Raw genomic sequence first — 23,339 nt, 5'->3', positions numbered from 1 at the left:
CATAATATTAATAGGAATATAACGTATAGGAATTCTATTGCGTAATGAAAATTCGACGAGTCACGCATGCGTTACGATGCGATGACCATGCAGTGTGCACTTCCGTCGATGCGTACGAAATTAATACGTGGATAGAGTTGATAGATAAACTTTAGAATTATTTGTGTTTGATTATAGTTTTGTTAGTTGTATAAAAAATGTAGAATTCATTGCCATTCGTTTTTATAAAATTTTACATGCATTATTTTCATATTTATCACGATTATTTGTATTTACATACTCAGCAATATTAAAAATTGTTCGATTGCAATATTATATGCGTAGCAATATGAAAAAAAAAAAGAAATAATCGTAGAGATTATTAATTGTAATTACATAAGGAACTCTATTCATATCTAACTTTTCTTTTTATTTACGTTTAGTGTGCACCCAATAGACGATTAACGTAACCCTTTCTCTCTCTCTTTCTCTCTTTCTCTCTCTAGTATTAGACGTGGGTGCGAACTTACCGTGCGAACTTTTCTAAAGCGAGCTCGCGTGTTAGACACGTTTATATGTTGCATACACGTAGTATTATCCCGCTCATACGCATTCCTATCGTCGCTTACCGCCGGCGCATTGCACGACCATACGATTCTTGTTCAGCAGGGTGTGGTGTTGCTTCTTTGACGTGTATATCCGCGTACATATGCGTGACAATGTGCGTGTTCTATAGTTAACGAACTATTGTTTTTCAAATGACAAAAAAAAATAGAAACAAAAAAAAGAACTAACGAAAAAAGAATCAAGAGTCAAACGATTTTACAAAATTAGAAATAATAGAATCGTACAATGTAAAGGGATTAAATTTTTTTGTTTGTATTTCGTAATATATAAAAAAAAAAAAGAAAATCCTAAATAAATATCTCATTGTAATAATTTTGTCTGGCGATAAGAAAAGGTTGTAGCGATTAAAACGAACAAACGATCGTCCATAAGATTTATTCGGAAGATCGAATCGATCGATTTGTAATATCGAAAACAAGATCTACGAGCATTTTAACGTTCGATAAATTTCTCATAGATGTCATCGACCGTTACGAGATATTTATTGAATCGGAAAAGGTGATCGAATTTGTCGATGTAAAGAGAACCGACGAATGTAATAGTATTGTAATAATACTTTAGATGGTTGCATTAGAAGTAGCTCTTACGATATCTTTGCAGGTGTACACGTTGTGTCGTTGTTTTACGAGATGCACTTTGTCCTTCACTAACCACGCCTATCTCTTTCTCTTTCGTTTTATCCATCATTTCCATCGAGATTAGACCTTCACCGAGGTTCACTCGACTTGAGATTATCGATCCTACATGTTATAATAACACTCCTCTCATCTTTGAGATTCGAATCTTTCATAAACTATGGACTCGTGCTTTGAATAAGAAAAGAATTGATCACGAGTACGTTCGTGTTTTGAATTTCTATCGCTAAAGTTAGAAATACTCGACCTCGATCTAACGTTTAACGTTTGTTTAACATATCCTCGACAATTTTCACAAGCTATCGCTTCACGAACGATCATTAGTTTAACGACTCGATAGATATTTCTTCGATATCGAGAACTTGAGTAAATTTACTTAGAAACTGCTGTCACACGTTAGACCTTTTTTGCCAACGTCGATTTTCTTTTTTTTTTTTTTTCCTTTTTTCTAATGTCCTATATATCGGATCTGTAAATCGATTCACAATCGCGAGAGTTACGGGCTAGTTTTTCTGGAAAAAAAAGTCTACTTGACACGCTGCTTTCGTTTTACGATCTAGAATCCATCGGGGACTAAACGATAAGAAATGTTGGAATTTCTTCTTTTTATTAGAAAAATTGTAATTGAATTTTCAATAGTTTTTTTCATTGAAAATTTTCAATGAAATTATCATTATTTTCGATCGACGATTCTTTATCAAAGTTTCATTCATTTTCATTAAAAATTTCATCATTGTTTATCGATCGAATTATATACAAAATATATGATTGAATCTTTCGATTAGAAAATTCCGCCTTTTTCGTTACCCATGTGTACGAATGTACGTACGTAATAGGATTACGAGCGATTCTGATTGAACGAATAAGTCTCTTAAGAATTTTACGTAACGGCACCGAGCACGTTCCATTCATGGCACGATGTAGGTGGAAATTATCGTTGAGGGATCTCGTGGAAGAATTACTCGTCCGTATGGCTCACACGTTCGCTGTCGAGACATTAGTTCTCACGTTTCTAGTGGTACTCGAAAAGTGTAACAGGTTGTAAAATATATCTTGACATATATTAATTGTTTATTTTTTATTAAAAAAAAAAAACAAATAAACAAAGAAAAGAAAAACAGAAAAATAAAGAAAAAATGAAAGAAAAGAAATGGAAAAAACTAAAGAGCCTCATTCGATTATATTCATAATTGAATCGGAAAAGAGAAAATATTGTAGTTGTAACTAGTTTATAGAAAAATCTAAGAAAATTCATTAGTCAAATTTGCATGTAGTATGATAACGCGCCCGATTGGGATACAATACGATTCTTTTTTTTTTTTTGTTTAGTTTCTCTTCTCCCTCGAACGATTAAAATGATTTTTATCGAATATGTACTTATATACGTACTTATTTAACACGATTCTACTACGGTTAGAATGAGCAAGTTTCCCATGAATTAAACTAGACTGTATTAATTAGGTCGTTCGCAAAGCGTTGCTTTCCGAATCGAGTGCCGGATGTCCTTTCCGGTAAGAGAAGGTATCGTTTGTCGATATCATGCTTGTGTCCTTGAAGAAAAACTCGAGGTGAAATGGCGATCAAATTCTTATCTTAGGAATGAAAAGAAAATAGAAGAAAAAGAGAGAAAGAGAAAAGGAAAATCCGTTCCCACCTTTTTTTATAGAGTTTCATGAGTTTGAGATAATGAAAGGAGAGATTGTTTTGTCAGCTTTTTTACGAGTAATTAGACTTGTAAATGATTAATAAAAAGATTACAGCTTCTATATACGTACCATTGGATGGTTGGCAAATGTTCCTAGATGTTCGTTGATGGGTCAAAGATGATTCGAAATATCAATTACATTCCCGAGACTTTTTAGTTTCAATTTGTTTTATTTCTTTTTTTCATATTGTAAAACTACAAGCCTAGAAATTTCTTTTTATACATATGTGTGCGATCTATATAGATATATACCTATACGTATATGTACACGCTCGTATGTATTCAAATTTGATTTTTGTTCCTTTATCTTTTAAAATACAATACAATGCATCCTTTTATTTAGATTCGTTATCTTTATGACTCATCGATGCTCGAAAATAATATAATAATGAATCATCGACGATCGTATTAACACGATAATTTAACTTTAGGAGATTTTAACGAACAATTCGAGTGCACCTTTATTTATTATTACTTATTCAGAGAAATATACATATTTATATCTATCTAAATAAATATTTATAATTATATTACGTCTATGTAATATTTTCATTATATACAAGAAACATATGTTATACGTGTAAATAATAGAAAAATATAAATATAAAATTGAAATCCAGTTATATCGGTGTGAACCTAACGGTTTATTTAACGCGTTAAAATGACATAAAGAAAAAGAGAGAGAGAGAGAGAGAGAGAGAGAGAGAGAGAGAGAGAGAGAGAGAGAGAGAGAGAGACGAGGAAGGTGTTGTTCTTATCTTTCGATTTCACTGTTGGTACGGGAAGTTAATTAGCCATTTCTTATGGTTTCATATTTTTCATGATTTACAAATCTACCTATTCTTATATAGGTCATAAATGTATCCATTGGAATGCACGATACTTGTTGTATCTACTTCCCTTTCGCACGATATCCCCATTTGAATTAGCTATTGGATGATACTTTTGCTTGTTTGCGTGTTACTTCGTCATGCTTTATAAATCGATTTCACACGAGAGATAGACATTTATGAAAATTCATGCTTTATTTTTTCTTTTTTTTTTTTTATGATTATGCTAAAAAACGCGTTACTCTCATGTCAAAGTAATTAGGGATAAAAAGAAAACACTGAAGTTTTTGTCTCATTGTTAGCTTAAGAAGGTCAGGAATTAGATGAAATTGACCTATGTAAATTATATTTTTAATTGACATTATTATATATAGATATATGCCATGATAGGCATATATATGATACAATATAGTATTAGATAGTATTCTAAGCTAGTATTGCAGATTAGTAATATAATATATTTTGTATATAGTACAGTATAGTATAATATTAAATTACCGGATGGTATAATGTATGAAAAATGATCGATGGTAATTAAAATTAATCGATATACTTAGGTCAATCTTATAATGATCGACAAGTCATAGGTATTGGATATCTATATGGCTAGGTATATAATTTTCCTGAGGAAAGAGTCTTAAAATAGTCTCATTTAGTTAAGTCATTGGTTACTTACTTACTAACGAACGTCGTCGATCTTACTTATTGTTAGGCTAGACCATTCGTGGTCGTCGATTCTTGATTCCTCCGAGTTGAAATCTAAGTAGCGGGAGGACTGAGGGAGGAGAGGGCTTGAAAGTGTTGTGGTTAAAAACCAAGCGGCGGATAAACTCTCGCCGATAGAGTTTCCTTCGCTAGTATGTATTATAGTCGCGAGATGATGATGGTGAACGAGAGCTCTCCGACTTCTCTCGTAACTTCCGTTTCTTGCTTAGGAATTACACCGTTTGGTCTCGGAAGTCGATCAACGTGGTCAGGTTCAAGCTTAACTTAGTAGCACCATAATACACCATTACTATTTTACATAAGTATATATTATTATTGTTCTTGTTCACGTTGATCACTCGAATTTTATTCTATTTTATTCCCTTCCGCGTATCTTTGTTTAGATAATATCTGCTTGTCTACACCAATATATTCTTTTATTTTTATTCTTACATTTTTATTGTTACAAACGTTTAGGCATTATCATTAAAATATTATTACATAAACGCATGTATATATATTATTATATAAATGAAATGCCAATTAATTATTATATTTTATTTTTAATGAAACTTGAAAGATCCTACGCTCTGTTTAGATACAAAGATCTTTGGATTTATATCACTAGGGACTTTGAGTAGGAGTATTTCTCTCGGTAGATTTCGAAATACTTTTATATCAAATTGCACGTACCATATATGACGTAATAAATCAGTGTGACGGAAACGAGTACGGCGCTTTACTCCCTTTGACTTCTAAACAAGAGTCGTGAGTCATGCGAGTAAGTACACGAGTGTAGGTAGCATTGCGATACGCCTCTTTTCCCTTAGAGATTTCTTCCTTTAAATCGGTTTAGAACGTCATTAGATATTCTTCGCATATATTTATTTTCATCTTTTCTCTATAATATACGATTGTGTGTCTATAACTCTGCATAAAAAAAGAAATATACCTATGTATCTACTAGATATTAGAAATTATCCAAATGTTTTCAATTGTAAAAGGAATATTATTTAGAAAATTAATTAAAGATCTAAATAATATAAGTGTCAAGTGAAAGGAGCAAAAGGAAAAAGTTCTTTTTTTAAGTATAAATTGATTATATATATATATATATATATATATATATATATCAATCGATTTCGTGCGAATCAAATCGATACGACACCATCGATTTAATCGTTTTATTCTTACCGATCTGGAACTAGGTCTCTCTCTTTCTTTCTCGTCATCTCGGTGTTTCGAGGTCAGCATAGTCACGATTCTCTTGACATTTGTCCGGTCAAAGCGTGTCACATAAATGTCTATTATCATCGTATCCATATGTATAGTTTTTGTCCTGTAATTAGTGGATTCGCGAGTCAGTGCGCTAGTCGCGGTGCTATATATGATAAAACGAGATCGTGTTTGAGAGGTGCGAGAAGGATAGAAACAATGGCCCGAAGGGGTCGACGTTTCTCTTCTACAACTTTCGAGGCCAGCCTCGTCGTCACGTTCTAATATCGTCTTTGCGATAAACGTCCCATAATCTTTATCTTTCGAAACATATATCTCTTCGATTAATCGTACCTCGTCGTCGCCCGTTATTTCATTATTAATACGAAACGTTAAAACGAAATTGAGGATATGTATGATCAATTGAAAACTGTTAGGGTTCCGTTAGGTTTCCGAATAACAAAACCTTTTTTTATTTGTCTCTTATTGTCATTTATTACGAATGATTCTTTTTTTCTTTTTTTTTTTTTTAATAATAGAATTTTTATTATAAATAACTTTTTTATTGGCAAAATTATTTGACTTACCTTGTGTATTTATTAGAAGTGGATTATAATAAATCTCCCCCACCCCTCTCTTTCTCTCAACTCCGAAGTTTACCAATATTAGTAGAAGTTAGAAATATTTATAACTGTAATCGCATTCGCACTCTAATGAGTTATGAATAACTTTGGTAAACGTCCCATAATTTTCATCTTAGATAAGATAAATATCTTTTCGATCAGTTATCCTCGTCGTCGGCCGTTACTTGTCTATTAAATACTAAACATAAAAGTGAATTGAGGATGAGCATGATCTATCGAAAACTGTTAGAATTCCGTTAGGATCAAGTAACAAAAGCTTTTCTCGTGTGTCTCTTATGTAATTTATTACGAACTGATTGCGCGTTGCATAAATTTTTCTTTTAATTTTTTTACATAAAATAAATAAATATCTAAAGAAAAATATTAATAGAGCAAAATATTTGGAGATTACTAATATCTTGAGTAATACTTAAAGTAATCTCGAAAACGTATAATTTTTCTAGATAATAAACGATTTAGATAATACCGATGTATATAGAGTTGAATGTTTAACGATATCGATCCCCCTAATTGATAATGTATTGTATATGTAGTAATTGTATTGTGAATATCTTTAGATTTTCCTTTGAAAGATAAGACAGTGAAGATTATGGCAATAAAGTCATAAATAACGGTAGGTAACTGTCCGCGCATTCTCCGTTCTTCCTCTTACTTGTGTTGTCATTGTCTAACATCTGTGAATCAGCTGGGAAAAACAAGGCTGGATGCCTTCTGGGAGGATCCGAATGGCGCTGGCATATTATTAAATTACCGATAGCGGTCGTTACCCACGGCTAAACCTCGTCGATATGCATCCTCGACGACGAAATATTTTTCTCGGTTGTTTCTCCTAAGTATTAGACCGTTCATAACTGAACTAACAACTAAGAACTAAATCTGGAATTAAAATTAGAATATCCAAGTAACTAACTCAAAAAGTACAAAAGTATTAACAGCTGTCAACAATTTTTCTATCTCATAAATGTTCTTCTTCATCCTCTTTAGCTTTCTCTCTAATTTATTTGTCACTCGTTTGTCACGAGATTTTTTCTTTTTTTTTTTTTTTTTTTTTCCTAGAGTTGCTTGAATTAGTTGAACAAATTGTTAATAACGGACAATTCTTTTATCGCATTAATTTTTATTTTTAATGGAAAGCCAAACAAATTAAGAAGAAATTTGTAATAATTTGGTTTTTTTATTATTTATCATTTTATTGTTTGATTTTTAATCGGTTAGTCAGTTCGAATAAAAATATTACACTTCGTTTTGAGACTTGCCTTTTGTTACTCTCTTAATACTTAACATTAGCCAAGTTATATTTTATTTTTACATCATGTCAAGAGATTTCGACGCATAGGATATATATATATATATATATATATATATATATATATATATATATTTTATAAGCATCGAACTAAGTTCATTTGTATTCAGTCTTTCGTTTTCCTCGGTCGAACGGGGATCGAGATTCCTCGAAATCGAGACTCTTCGTGATCGATTTAACGAATGAGCTATCCTCGATCGAGTAACGCGTAGGAGAAGGAATTTCTTTGAGGAAGTTAAAGAGGAGACTTCGCGTGTCTTTTCAACTGGAATTCAATCGTGAGTTATCTCTCGATCTATCGAAAGAAACTTAGTTCTTGAGAATCGATTCCTCGAAAGGTCAATTATTCTTTTCAGTCGGTAGTACTCTTTGAAGAGTACATTTTTTACGATTGTAATTAATTGTACTTTGATTTTTTTCCATCCTTTTTTTTTCTTTTTTTTTTTTTAACATAATCGCAGTGTTCGTTATTTTATTTTCTCGAGAAAAAATGAATTCTACATTTTCTAAGAAAAAAACAAAACAAAAAGAACACCATGATATTAACAGAAATTTAAATTTGATTTAAAAATACTTCACAAACTAGACACGAATAAAGACTTACTAACACGCAATGTTATTCGACTCAAGAAACGCGTGAAGGATAAATAATGAACTTAAATAGTAAAGTATAGACGAAAAGAAGGATGGACGGTTTTGATAGAGACGCAATTCCTTTGAAACGTCCACTTAACTTCGTTTCTATCCCGCGTTATTTTCACGGTGCAGTTATTCAGCACAATGGAGGAACGACTCGTAGAAGGACTCGTCTTCTTCTTTATCTCCTCCTCCTCCTCCTCCTCCATCACTACCACCATCACCTCCTTCTCTTCACCATCTTCAGAAAGATACAAAGCTGTAATTACAACCCCGAGAACGTCCTTCCATACGTTTTCATCGCATGCTCCTCCTTGGAGATTAACATGTGTGAGATATTATACTAAAAGAGAGAGACTTCGTTTATGATGATCTATGGACCGAAGGACAACGATTTTTTTTTTATCATTATTACTATTCTTGATTCAGACAGAAGAAGACGTAATTTTAACGAGGAGTAATTGTCTTTTGTCTTTCGTTTTGAACAATCCTTCTCTCTTTCTTTCTCTCTCTCTTCCGATCCCTCGACGTGTTCATGATAATTCACCGATCGAAAAACAATGATTTTTTTTTCTTTCTTAAAAAAGACAATTTCAACGAGAATTAATTTTAATAAGGAAAGGAGCAATTAACTTCGATCTTTCACTTTTAATAACCTTTTTTGACCTCATCCAATGCATCGTTTATAATGATCCATCGATCAAAGCTTGATAATAGATAGATTTCGTTTCTTTGTTCGGACAAAATTTTAATGAAAAGTAATCGATTTTCATATGTCGATTTTAATAATCCCTTTTCTATCTCCCACCCTCTTCAATGTATGTATTTCTCAGGATGATCCATCGATCGAAAGACAATGATTTTTTTCTATTTCCTTTTTTGATTCAGACAGAATAAGACATAATTTTAACGAGAAGTAATCGAACCACAATCTTTCATTTTGAATAACCTCTTTTGACCTATGCTCAATCTGTTTGAATAGAAGAATCGAATCTCTCACGGTGTTACTTTCTCTCGAGAATGCAAGTGGATACTCTCGAAACGTTATTAATCTTTATCGATCGTAATAAAAAGAAAGGGGCATTGTGTTGGGATGTGGATTCAATGGTGAACAGGTGAATGTGTATCCGAGTTGACCTTTCGGGTGCACGAGAAGTGCACGTCTTGCGGTGTGAAACAACTTAGGAGAAAAGAACCGGACCAGGAACTAATTCTGCCCGTTCTAAATTCGTCCATTATTTCCATAACAAAACCTTTAGCTATAATATGTATATATATATATATATATATTCCTTACATATATATATATATATATATATATATATATATATATATATATATGTAAGGAATAGAAAGAAAAAAGGGACAAATACATATAGATAGAGAGATAAATAGATAGATAGAGATAGAGAGAAACAAATTGGTGAACGTACATAGGTTTATGGTAAGTCGATAAACTAACATAAGTCCGCCTTAAATCATACTGATTTCGTGCTCGAATGAGTTCGAGATAAACCTGTTATTAATGATGTTGATAATGTAAGCATGTGTGTATGCATGTATATCTCCTTGGATAACTCGATTATTTCATGCTTAGAAACAACAAATATTTCGATTTATCTTTTTATCTTTTTTCCTTTTTTCCCTTAAATTTTATTAAACCTTTGTACTTTGTACTTGGTACTTAGTACGTGGTAAAAAAAAATAAGAAAAATAAAGAAGATTCGAAGACTTGCGTGTTTAACGTTACGTAAGATTACATTCATTTTAGAATGTACGAAAGGAGTTTACTCGAAATTAGTTTTATATTAAATTCAAATCGAATCTATTGTCGAATATATGAAAAAAATAATGAAGGATCGATTTTATCATGATGAAATTTCTTAGTCGCGTATTGAAAAGATTAAACGTGAAGAGAGGAGGTACTATCTATTTACCGAGAACCTAACATAAATTGGCGAGTTCGTTGAGAGTACTTCGAACAACAATCGCGTCGTTACAACACAGTTGCATAAAATAAGGACGACGTACGAATCAACGAGAGAAGGGATAAAATAGAAGGAGGAGGAGGAGGAGGAGGAGGAGGAAGGAAGGAAGGAAGGGCGGGAGTGGGAGGGAGGGTCACGTTCCGTACAATGATGCACGAAAGATGCACCTTTGCCACCTACTATTATTGTTATTATTATTACTATTATTATTTTTATTGCTATTGTTATTGTTATTATTACATTTCTCGGTGAGTTCATTAATCGAAGCGACTCTCTCGAACTTTGATTCGTATCTTTACTGGTTGCTTCAATGGTATATAAGTGTAAATTAATTAATGTTTCTTCGTACTTAATACCTTATTTATATATATTTATATGTGTGCGAATCTTGATACGTTTCATTCATGGATATTTTTACTTGGGATATTATTATATTGTATAATTATTAATTTATTACGACTATAGTATTATTGCTTTATCAATTAATTATCATGAGATCGATAGAAAATCTTAGTACATCTTTCGTTATATATTATGATATTGTACCTTATTTATGGCGTATTGAGATGTCGAAAAAATAAAATCGATCATTCTGATCGATGCAATATGGAAAGTATCTAATGAGAGTATTTAAACGCAAAAAAAGGTAATTCTCACGATAGCAGGTTCTCTCTTTTCATAGGTGCGATTTAAAAAGGTACTTTGAGGTTTGTGATTGAATCAAAGAGAAAGTCGAAAAATAGGATATAGCGGGTAAAAGGGAAGCAGGAATGGAAAGTAAAAGCGGAAGACCACGATCGTGGCTAAAAAGACACATTGTTTTGACTTGCTGTCTCTCCATCCCGCACCACCCGTGCAGTTCGAGCGGACGTTAATTGTTTCGGCGATTCGCGTCTTACTTCCAATTAATTAAACGACGCAGGCATCTTTTCCTTTTAACAATAAGATATTACTTTCATACATTTATTGTTTCAACCATGAAAGGTACGCATAGATCAGATGTATCTGTTCTAATCATAAAGATCTCTAAATCTATTTTCGATCGTTTATAATGCGACCGTCAATTATATCTACAAAATAAGAAAAAGAAAGTATATGTTTTATAACGTTACCATTACCGATAGATCCAAATAAATATCCTAAATCAATGAATTTTTAATAATATTACAACGAAAATTAGTCATATTGGGTAAAAGTTCATTTGCGATAAATAGCTAGGATATTAGGTAGATAACGATATTGTTGAAAACTTTAAAAGAAAACATTTCTATCACTTAGCTCGCAAGCATAAGAGATTACAGGATGGATGAAAGGGAAAACTTTAGAGGGATAAGAAAATCAAAGGGGAAAAACAAAAAATATCTTATCTCTCTTAAGTATGATCGACATGAAAGTGACTAATCGTTACAATGTCTGAATAACATTAGTATATGAGATAAAATTTTACCCCATAACACAGCTACGATTATAAAATGAAGGCATTGATAATACTTTTACCTTCAATAAAGACACGAAATTACGGGGTAGAAAGGAGGAATTTAGTATGGTGAGAATGTTCAATAAAAAAAAGTCGATTAAAAGTGGACCATCTTCCATCCCCGTAAGTATGATCACATAAAATAATACTGAAACGACTCAAGATGATGATGATGATGATGATGATGATGATGATGATGATGATGATGATGAACAAGAAGAGAGAGAAAAGTTGTAACGAAGCGAGAGTGCCAGAGTATTTGGGCGGGAGAGGGAAGGGAAGAAAAGGTAGAGAGGTGGTTCATCGTCGACACGAGGAAGAGGAAAAGGCTGAAAGAGAAGAAGAAGAAGAAGAAGAAGAAGAAGAAGTAGAAGAAAAAGAAGAAGAAATACTGGAAAGAGGGAGAAAGGGAGAAGGAAGGAGTAGTAAGTTAAGAGAGAGGGGTTAGGGGGAGATGGAGATCGGAGAAGAGGTTGGAGGTGCGTGAACGGAACGTTTCAGTCGTACAAGATACTCGCTTACCTGCCGATTTACAGAAGAGCGGTTGCCTTCGTTGGAACCGGTCGTGCACTGCTGTGCTGGTCGATAACCTGAAATAGGAGGCGCGCGCGCGCGCGCTCACAGTATAAGTTCTCGTTTAAATTCGTATTTTTTATTTATTTATTTATTTCTCGGGAGTTTTTCGGGAGTTTTTCGGGAGATTCTTTTTTCTTTTTTTTTTTGCCTTTCTTTTTTTTCTTTTTTTCTTTTTTTTTCCCCCGAAACACACGAAAAGCATGAAAGTTTATATCGTACGGCGACTTTAATCGAATCAAATCTGTTTGTGTTCCTTCGTGATAAAATAGTGCGACTGAAATTTGGATTCTTTCTTGATTGTTACTATCTCTTTCTATTTTATTCTTGTTACTGGACAAAGAAAGAGAAAATAGTCAAGTGAGAAAAATAAGTCAAACGTTAACATGAGCGGACCCAGTGTGGATGTTGTTTGGGATCCCCAAACGCAAATGAATTCTTTAGATTGTTGGGATTATTCCATCGAACTGGCGTGTCTTCAAGGACCGGAAGGTATACATACAAAGATTGAATGTTCCAACTGAATCATTAGCGAATAAAATAAGGAAATTTTTTAGAGAGAGGGAGGGAGAAGATGAAATATTTCGACGAAAGCTTATGGTCTTGTTCTCTCTTTTTTCTTTTTCCCTCTTGGGTATCTCATCTCGTCGCGATACTTACGTTCGTTCGAAAGAGGAAACCCTGTGAGCTTGTTAACGAGGGAACGATGTCAATGTTCGTGCAGGCGAGGAAGGGCTTCGTTTAGTCAAACGAAGATTACGAAATTCTTAGACGAGAGAAACAAGTGTTTCTTTATCTTTTTCTTTTTTTCTCTCGAAACTTTTCTTATATTCAATCGCGTTTTTTCTTTTTCCTTTTTTCTTTTCTTAAATTTTTTTCTAATATATATTAGAAATACGTATGTATGTCGTCGATCTTTAGATCCCAATGAATATCAAATCGATCGATAACGCTCGATTTAAGATGCGAAATTAATTTTACGATCGTTAAAAACTTTTCAAACGATCTCCGTTCTCGTCTTGATAAAAATACTTACTTCGATAGAGAGGATCGTTTTGTTCTATGAGGAAAAAAGATTATCACTCTTTGGACTTAAAAGTTCAACCATTTGAGACTTTGTTTTATGTATGTACATACATTTCCGTTTCCCTCGCAAGGTCATTGTTTTTCTTTCCTCTTTTTTTTCTTTTTTTTTTTAACGAGTAAATTTGCCCATGGCAAGTGCTTGAATACGTCATTGAAATTTTTCCCAAGCGCACGTGTTATAAGTGTATTACTTATAAGATTCATAAACAAAACAGGATGTCTATAACGACGTATAGAAAAATAAAATAATAGCACGTTCATACGCTTGTTAATTGAATATAAACAACTAATGTGCTTATGTTTATTTATATATTTATTTCATTTCAGATCTTCAATTAGCAGCGGAACTTGGCAAGACTTTGTTAGAACGGAATAAGGAACTCGAGAATATAATCAAAATTCATCAGTCCACGATCGAGGAACAAGCGCAAGAAATAGAAGTAAATTTCTTCGAAGATTTACCTGTTTTCTTTTTTCTTTCTTTCTTTCTTTCTTTCTTTCTTTTTTTCTTACATCATTCATGGATATACGATTAAATTAATTATTGCGTAATTAATTATTTTATAGTATATGAAGAAGCAAACTGCCGCATTGAGGGAAGTCAATGATTCGCGTCTTAAGATTTACGAACAATTAGAAGTCAGTATACAAGATTTGGAGCGTGCCAATCATCGTCTGGTCGTCGAGAATACTGGCGATAAAAAGCTAATAAAAAAGTATGTTTATATTTATACGTTCTACATTGTACGTCTTATATTATTATATTGTTATATTTCATTTTGAAAATTTTTACGAATACGACACTTGATTTTACTTATGTATACGAGATAGCGACAACGAAACTATATTTGATATTTCTATGACAGAGCAACATAATTTATAATATGTCACACATTTCTATGATAATAGTAATAATAATAATAATAATAATATAATAAGGAAGAAATAAATTTTTAATCACATTTATTTTTAGTCAAAGCTTAACCATTGAAAATCTCGAGACACGATGCGAGGAACTTCAAAAGAAAATCGACGATCTTACATCACAGAGAGAAGTATTGCTTCGTCAGCAAACAGCAAATCAAAATCCTGCCGTCGTTCAAATGCAATCAGTTTCTTGGAAAGCAGCGGTAACGCCTGGTGGCAGCATACGACAGGTATAAATTTGCTATAACAAACAAATTCTTCCGAATTGATTATTATCCGACATGTCAATTTCATATTACACATATACGTACAAAAAAGCATACATATAATATACAAAACTGTAATATTTTGACAGAGCGCTGCCCCGAACTCACCAAATATTTTTCAAGAAACCAATAACGATTCTAATTTACAACAACCTTTAACGACAGCCTCGAACGAAGAAGAACTGACAGATCTATTAATTCAATTACAAGAAGCTCGTAGTCAAAGAGCTAGAGAACAAAAAAAAGTTGCTGAGCTTGGTCAACAATTGACAACATTGTTACAAGAGAATAGTACTTTGGAAGAGCAATTAACTTTTTGGCGTAGCAAAGCACAGGACGTGAAGAATTTGCAAGATGAAATAAATACCCTCGAGGAAGTTAGGTGTGTTCCCTCATTTTTAAAATAACCTACATGATTGGAACTTTTTTTTTTTTTTTTTTTTTTTTTAATTAATTAATACAAATTTTAATCTATTTTAATCCATTAAATATATTAATATATTAAATCCATTTTTAGACGGGGCCAATTATGCGGACGTTGCCTTCGTGGAATGGACACCAGAAATCATGATGAATTATCCGTTCTGGATGGAGAGGAGTACGATGACATTAGTATTGCAGGTTCGCTCATTAACGAACAAACTGATCCTGAACCAGTTGTACAGGTAAACGTTAGATTTCATTTAGTATTTGCAGGCCACATTCGTTATCGTTCCGTGCAGGCATGAATGTATTTATTTCATTAATTCAAAGTTTAGGATGCTGGTCCGTATACACACATACTCGCTTTCTTTTTTTATCGTTACGTTAGTTCCATACATTGAAACGTAGAAATTGCATTTTAAACTTTCTGCATGGAACAAAAAGAAATCTTTAGTACGCGGAAGTGAATATTTTTTTATTTTCATCTTACACATGAATATATGACTTTACTTTCTTATTCTTCGTGAATATTATTGTTATAATAATCTCGATTGTTACATTTGACGGACAGTCATACATACAGTAATACAGTAATACGTGTATGTTAATTGCAATTTCATTCTATTTCTTTCTTTTTTGTTTCTTTTTTCTTTTTCTTTTTTTTTTTTTTTTTTTTTTTATCTTTTTTATGTTTTCGCAACGATCGACTCAACAAAATTGGTTATATAAGCATGACAAGTAATTGGAAAAAATCAATCGATCTTAATTGGATGAAATATATTTATTTTTTTAGATGCATCTCTCTCTCTTTCTCTCTTTTTCTCTCTTTCTCTCTCTTTTCATGCTCGTATCTTATGCTTAAATTAAGTAATATTCACTTTTATTTGCTTTAGGAATCGATCCCAACAAAGTTAACGAAAAGCAGCGCGAAAAAAGAACGTAAAGAATTTGTTTGCCTGTTATGGAGGATTTTCACTTATATATGGAACGCACCGTCACTGATGCATATCGTTTACGACACGATAACTTACATCAAAGACGAATGCGTCATACCGTTGCTACTGAAACCATTTCGGATACCATTGTTTATATTAAGAAAATTATTACCGTTGTATATTCGGAGAAAAATTATTTAGGGAATATGATTTTTAACACATTTCGGGGATATAAAATTAGGCAAAGAAAAATTAAATTTTTTTGGATTATTTTTTCTGATTTTATTTCAATTTTTCTTTGTTAATCTTTTCTGTTTTTTTTTTTATTTTTTTATTTTTTTATTTTTTTTTTGTAATTTTTATTATTCAAATCGATTGATTTTGAGTCAATTAGTCCTTTCCAGGATAGTTATTAATGAGGGACAAACAATAACTCAAATCCGAAACGTCTGGTCACTTTTAATTATTTAGAATATAACATAATATATAGTAAATCGGGATATATAGTTTATTTTCTTCGTTTATTCTTTCGTAATCTCTCGTTAATTTCTTCTAAGAAAGAGAAAATTTGGACACTTGAGAAAGAAAAATAATGAAATAATCCATAGGAAGTCGTATTATTATTTTGCTCATCGTGTCCATCTTAATTCGATTGTCACACATTACACAAACACATTCACACGTTCATTGTTTATAAATTATTGATAGAGAGAAAGCTTTAAAACGTTCAATCTAATTGCTACTTTTATTACGTTACATCAAAATTTTCTCATTTGCGCTTTTTATATCGATTGCAAATATAGTAGCATGCCTGCGTTTTCTGCTTAGAAATATTATTTCTTTCTCGTTTTTTCTTTTTCTGTCTTTTTTTTTTTTGTTCATCGTCATCGTACCTACATAGTACGATTAGATCAATGTTCATTGAAAAAGGCTTAATTTTCTATGGATTTTCTTTTGGCTTCTTTCATCTTTAGGATAAAGCATAATGAAATATATTATATATAATATTATATAATTTATATATTATAAAATTAAATAATATTATATATACTATATATATTATAATATTGTATATATGATATTCTAAATAATACGTACAAATTCTGTATAAAATTATATATTATATATATAATATGATATAAATGACGAGATTACGTTAAAATTACGAAGAAAAATCTTTTGTTCTCTTCATTCTTCGTTATTAGCTTTCCATGGTACAAACTTTAGTTGATCTTGATTAAAAATGTTTTTTTCTTCCTTTTATTTTTATTTCTGATGGATAGAACTTAAACGCTACTGTTAATCTCATAATTCCATTCCAAAGTGGAAATGTAATTGAAAATCTATTTAGGATTACATTTTTTACACGCGCGAACGAGTTAATGATATATCAAAGTTAGGGATTAAATAGAGTGATGAATAATCGAGCACTTACGTTTTAAGTAAGTAACGAAAGCATAAACTGACGAAAGGTATATATATATACATATATATATCTTTTTGTTTTAATTTTTAGAGCAACTTTTCTAGCATTGAAATACGATATAAAGGGAAAAAACATTGAGTAAAAGATAAAATTTGTTATGTAAATAAATAATAAACGTGCATGATTTTTTACGAACTTTTAGATAGGTAGGTTAAATCCATTATCTTGTATTTTTTTATTTTTTTTATTTACTTTGACGTAATTTTCTATCTTATTTCCAAAGAAAACGAAAAGACTGCATCATTTTATAAATGATTAACAAATTAGTTTTAATTAATTAAGCTTTAATATAATCTTTCGCGTTGATTATTTCATATAACGATAATAATAAATTATTAGCTCGTGCACAATTGATAAATAATTATTGAAATTCGTTTTGAATATTGTTTTAATTAATTCTAAATATAATAAATACTTTTTTCGCTTTGTTACGTACTTCGTAATTTTATTACGTTATCATTTCGAGCATGATTTTAATGTAACAATAATTTAGTAGTACGTCTAGTCGATTTTGTGTGTTAAGAAAAGAAAAAAAAAGGGGGGGAAAAGAAAAAAAAAGAAAAATCATATCTTGTACAATGTATAAGTGTGCCAGATTTATATGATCTTAAATAAAATATATATTTTTGGAAAAGATGCCATTGTATTTTTTTAATATCCTATAAATCTGGCGGTTTCCTAAACCTTTCCAATCTTTCATCCGAGAAACAATAAGAATAATATTTTCTTTTTTTTTTTTCCTTCGAGCGAAAAGAAAAAAAGATTTACGTATAAAACATGCAAATGAAAGAAAATATATGTGCATTAACTTAAAGTGACATAAGAAAAAAAAAAAGATTTCTAGTCGATTACCTTCGGGATTCGTACAGCATTAACGAAAGTAATTCTTTTTTTTTTTTCTTTTTTTTTTTTTATATAGTTAGAAAAAAATGTCTAAGTTTATTTTTTATTTTCTCTATCAATTTTTTTTTATCTCTTTTTTTTGTAATCATTTCACGCGTATATACGAAAGACTTATTTTCGCAGGAAACTTGCAACAACAACAAGACAGGAGTGACGAGCGAGGTAAATACCAACCCGTACAGAGAATTGGTCGAAAAGTATCAAGCGTTATTAGAAGTCCAGAGATTATCGGCACCTCGTAGGAAGAACAGTATTCCAACGATCGGTGGTTGTATGTCTCTTCAAGAAGAACTCGAGATGTCAGGGGAGTACAATTGTTTCCAGAATCCATCAACGGAAAACGAATTGCAACAGGAAGGTGGAATAAAGTCTGGAATGATCGGTAATAATGCCGGTGGCGGTAGACGTGGTAAAGGTGATAATATTGGGAAAAAAGCATTTTCCGCAACACCGACAGATTTTTCCGAGGCGGAAACATCGTCTTCCGGTTTCTCGGATGAAACGAGTAATAAGGCAACGCAAACAGATGGTAGACCCGGTTCATTTCTCTGTTCGATTGCCGACGGCGAGGATTGCAAGTTTAGCATTTATGATGATAACAGTCCATTCGAAAGTAGATTTAGAAAGACCCCGGAATATAGACAAATTTTTAGCGAGATCTTTCGTGTATTGAAGCGAGCTGCCGAGGCAAAGGACGAAGGTGAAAAGTTACCTTTGTTGGATGATCAAACGAATAGCAGTGGCAACGATAGTGCTCATTCAGAAAATCGTAATGATAGTACGAATCTTGGACAAGACGATGTACCAAGCGAGACAACGGATGATAATCAGAGTATAATGTCTTCAGTCATTTCTTCGGTTGTCTCGGAGCCACCTTATAAAATGCAAACGCCAGTAACATCGAAAGAATCTATGAAGAAAGAAACTAATGATAAATCTCAATCTGATATTGGTAAGACCGAGAAGACGTTGGATAATAGAGCGACCAAGCTTGATTTCGTTTCCGTAAATGTACACGTTAAAAAGAATAGGTCGTCCGCGAAGAAGAATCCTGCGAAAAAGTTGGCATTTAACGAACGGCCAAAAACACCGAACATTGTGCCAACTACGAATCCTACTTTCGTCCAAGCCAAATCTAATAGCGGCGGCGGTAGACGAAGATTTAGAGCTTTGACTCCGGTCGAACATGAAGGTACTAACGTTTGGAACAATAGCTCTCAATATAATCAGTCGAAAACGAGAGAATCGCCAAATACAGTTAGAAAATCGCAAACGTTCGTAAATCGTAACGCAACGGAGCAAAATAGTCATTCCTTCGAATATAGCGAATATAAACCTAGCACAGCCTCCGAAGAAGTTGCTAAATTAAAACGTCTCGAATTGTCTTATGCCGAGGTTCTTAGAATGCCAAACAAGTCCAAAGCGAATCATCATAGAAGTTAAATTATTATAACTCGTCGATACACACACACGCGCGCTCACACGCACACACACACATACATATATACACATACACACACATAGAAAAAACAAAGAGAGAAAAAAAAGACAAAACATGAAATGGTTTAAGAAAGAGATTTCTTTTTCTATATGAAAACCAAGTGAGATTATGTTCAAAGGTTCATTAGGTTTAGAATAAAGGAGCGTATTAAAAGAAGAACTTAACTTATTTCATATTCGTGTGATGGTACAGTATTGAAGAAAACAATTTTAAATTATAGGTACATTTTGTAAATATATATTTCCATCGATTATGTAATAACTGTGTCGTATTAGAGAGAATAGCGGTTAGTATTAATTTTTAAGTATCTTTTGTATCTATATCGCCTATTTTCATAAAGTTCGTTTTTACGAGATCCCGGCACACGTGACATTTCAAATAATTTATTAATTAATTTTTATCGAATGAACATTCCATCGACCCAGGGGGTATGATAAAAGAAGGAAAGGTGGAAAAAGAAAAGACATTTACGCTCGAGTTCCGTTAAATTTCAAGAATTAACCCCGTCTCAAAATGCATAAGTGCTAAAAAACAACTAACGTGCCATTTGTTACATCAAATTGTAATCGTAAAAATATTACAATATTTCGACAAGTTTTTAGACTTATGTGAGATTACCCATGAGAGAGTTTCTTGTGCATGAAAGGACTTGCATGTACGCGCGGTATGTTAGCTTTTATATTTAAATAATTAACGGTCTATGATATTATGAGATCATCAACATTACCGTCATCGTCATCATCATCATCATCATCATCATCATCGTTGTCATCATCGTCATCGTCGTCGTCTTGTAAGAATCTAATAAATTCTTTGTCGGTGCAAACCTATATTCCTTTACCTTTACGTTATTATGTACAAGAACCTATACGACGTATTTATAATAAGAGTTTTAGAATGTTAGTAAAAGAAATTTTTATTTAAATTAAAAGAAGAAGAAAAAGAAAGAAGAAAACCCGAGAAAATCATACATACATACATATGTTTTATTAGTTTATTTCTTCTTTTTATTATACAACGAAATAGGGCATAATAATGATCTTCGATTACTAAACACAATTCCAATTTCAAACCATGATTCGCTCGAGAGAGATTACAATTAATGAATAATGAATTATGAAACAATGAAATTCTTGTTTCTCTAGTAAATTTGCTCGCGATATCGAATTTTATTTTGATTTAATTTAATACATAAAAAATTTCAAGCAACACTCATGTCACTTTAATTTCATATCTTCGTCAACTCTTTTCTCTTGCTTTATTCTTTTTTTTTTTGTTTTTTTGTTTGTTTTTTTTTTCTTTTCTTTTTTTACTAATATTATGCACCGCCGTTGCATTATAATTAAAATTTTTATATGAATACCTCACGTACAAGTCCGATACATTTAATTAGGATCATCAAATAATGCACGATGAACGGCTCCTAAACTTGGTTGTACGTAACTCGAACTAACGCTTCGTCTTGAACTAAAAGAGGAACAGAATAAGGTATGTTTCATTATCAATAGTAAGTTTTTTTTTTTTTTTTTTTTCTTAAAACGCGCGTAAGTAAACTTACTCCGAAATTGATCTGACAGCTGGACCAGTTGGATTATTTTTTGGTCTAGGATTAACGAGTAAACATTTCATCGGATGACCATCCAATTGTCTATTGTGATAAGTTTCCACCGCTTTAGTAGCATCCTTTAATGTTTTGTATATAACTTCTGCAGTTCCTGGACGTACTAATCTAGAAATAAGCAATTCTCCCACATCCTCGAATAATTCCTTTATATCCTCTTGAGTAACATTAGCTTGCAAGTTGGATACTACGATTCTGTAACCGGTCGATTGACTCGACGAACTCGAACTAGTTTTGGGTCGAGATAAATGATCCATTGTTCTTGATTTACTTGGAATTGAATCAAGACGTGATTTTACTCCTATGTCTCTTTGACTTCTGGGCTCGTAATACTTCGAATCGATTGAATCTTCGGCTAAAATAGTCCTACAATGAAAAAAAAAAAAAGATAAAATTAAAAGAGAGAAACGAAGTATTCATGATTTTTATCGTTCTCAAATAATTACCGTGATTTTGTACCAAAGGACCAGTCTTCCTTATAAGGAGGAGATACAGTCTTTGTCTAATAATATAAAGTAAGTATTATTTTGACAAATCTAATAGACATACGATCGATTCCTTTGATATTTTGCTTTCTTTTTTCTTTTACTCACCATAAATGGATGCGTCATAATTTTATAATCTCTCACTCTTTCCCTTTCTCTCTCGACATCGGATTTACGAGACGGTACAATCCTTGTTACGTTATTACCCGTTGGTTTTACCCATGTGTACGGAGACGAAGGTTTAATACTGAACACTGGAGGTGGTGGCGGAGGCGTTGGCGCGTAATCATTATTGACAGTTCGTCTTAAAGGCATGATATCTACTGCGTAATCTATAAGAGAGTAATATACGGAATAAATATTATTATATAATATACAGGTACATACCATTTTATAGAAAATTCATACCGTCATTATAATCAATTGGCATATCACCAGAATAGTGAGATTCTGCTAGAGAAGGGGGTCTGTAACCTATCGTTCTAGATGGTGGTGGCATATAGTTGTTTGGTGGCATTACATGCGGCATCATAGGTGGAATTTTATTAGTCGACAAGGAAAGCCTACCATTTCTACCAGTTTTCCGTGATATTCCAGGAACTTGAGTTTCTATCCTTTTCAAATGTGAGGCTCGTATTTTATCTAATTTCAATCTTGCATCACTTTGTTTAGCGATCTCTGCAAGTTTATCTCTAGCATCCGTAAGTTTCTCACGATTCTTTTGTATTATCTTGAAACGTGCATCTGTGAGAGCATGGGCGCCACGACCTCTTATGGAACCATTGGCGCGTGATCCTCTGTTGAAGCCTCGACGGGCACTGTAAGTAATAAATTAAACGAATAAAAATAAAATTCTTCGTAGCACACCATTGACGTAATAAAAATTCAAATAAATTAATTATAAGATGAAATGATATCTCTTTGAAAATGATATCATGTATTATGAGAAAAGTAATTGTTTTTTTTTCCTTTTCTTTCTTTTTTCTTTATCTCCAATATAGCATAGACCTTGAAATATGTATCTAACATAGTAAAACGTTTCACAATCAATAAGAATTTAAAAATGATACATCATACTGATTGAAGAGACAGAGGAATTTTTTTTTTCTTCCGAGATATCGTACATCTCTTTAAGGTTAATATCGATTATTAATATAGGACGAAAAAGAAATTTTAATAAACGATCTATGAAAAATCCATTACCCTGTTCTGTTTCTCATGCCTGAAGGTTTAGTCTTTTTAATTATGTCATCTAAACTTAAGCCCATGTCAGCCATACCGCAACAACTGCACTGTACAGTTTCAATTGAATCACGAAGAGAACATTTTCTTGATGCGTATGCTCAAGAGAATTTATCAACCAGTCCGTAAAATTTCATTGCTTAC

The 23,339-nt window shown here is 32.2% G+C and overlaps 2 protein-coding genes across 5 annotated transcripts in view; one reads left to right on the top strand and one right to left on the bottom strand.

Moving 5' to 3' along the window:
• The window catches only part of LOC124430194, a 50,699-nt gene extending 30,022 nt beyond the window's left edge, over nucleotides 1-20,677 (top strand). For 3 of the 4 annotated variants that reach the window (XM_046976437.1, XM_046976436.1, XM_046976434.1), the window contains exons 2-7: nucleotides 13,734-13,846; nucleotides 13,974-14,122; nucleotides 14,380-14,563; nucleotides 14,689-14,981; nucleotides 15,117-15,264; nucleotides 18,470-20,677. In XM_046976437.1, coding sequence (XP_046832393.1) covers nucleotides 13,734-13,846; nucleotides 13,974-14,122; nucleotides 14,380-14,563; nucleotides 14,689-14,981; nucleotides 15,117-15,264; nucleotides 18,470-19,789 — 2,207 coding nt within the window. In that variant the 3' untranslated portion in view covers nucleotides 19,790-20,677. Of the gene's footprint in view, nucleotides 1-12,185; nucleotides 12,813-13,733; nucleotides 13,847-13,973; nucleotides 14,123-14,379; nucleotides 14,564-14,688; nucleotides 14,982-15,116; nucleotides 15,265-18,469 lie in introns of those variants that run through there. The other variant, XM_046976435.1, reaches the window with a different exon arrangement.
• Nucleotides 20,678-20,827: 150 nt separating this feature from the next.
• On the bottom strand, nucleotides 20,828-23,313 carry LOC124430196. Its single transcript, XM_046976440.1, has 6 exons — nucleotides 23,157-23,313; nucleotides 22,362-22,771; nucleotides 22,062-22,285; nucleotides 21,915-21,970; nucleotides 21,406-21,834; nucleotides 20,828-21,314 (listed from the first exon to the last, which is right to left on the bottom strand). The coding sequence occupies exons 1-6, from the start codon at nucleotides 23,228-23,230 to the stop codon at nucleotides 21,233-21,235; spliced, it is 1,275 nt and encodes a 424-aa protein (XP_046832396.1). The 5' UTR covers nucleotides 23,231-23,313; the 3' UTR covers nucleotides 20,828-21,232.
• Between the last annotated feature and the right edge of the window lie 26 nt (nucleotides 23,314-23,339).

This window comes from Vespa crabro, chromosome 17 (assembly GCF_910589235.1).
Source record: "Vespa crabro chromosome 17, iyVesCrab1.2, whole genome shotgun sequence".
Classification (NCBI taxonomy): Eukaryota; Metazoa; Arthropoda; class Insecta; order Hymenoptera; family Vespidae; genus Vespa; species Vespa crabro.
The sequence above is the reverse complement of the archived record's forward strand: the minus strand, read 5'-3'. Positions and strand labels throughout refer to the sequence as shown.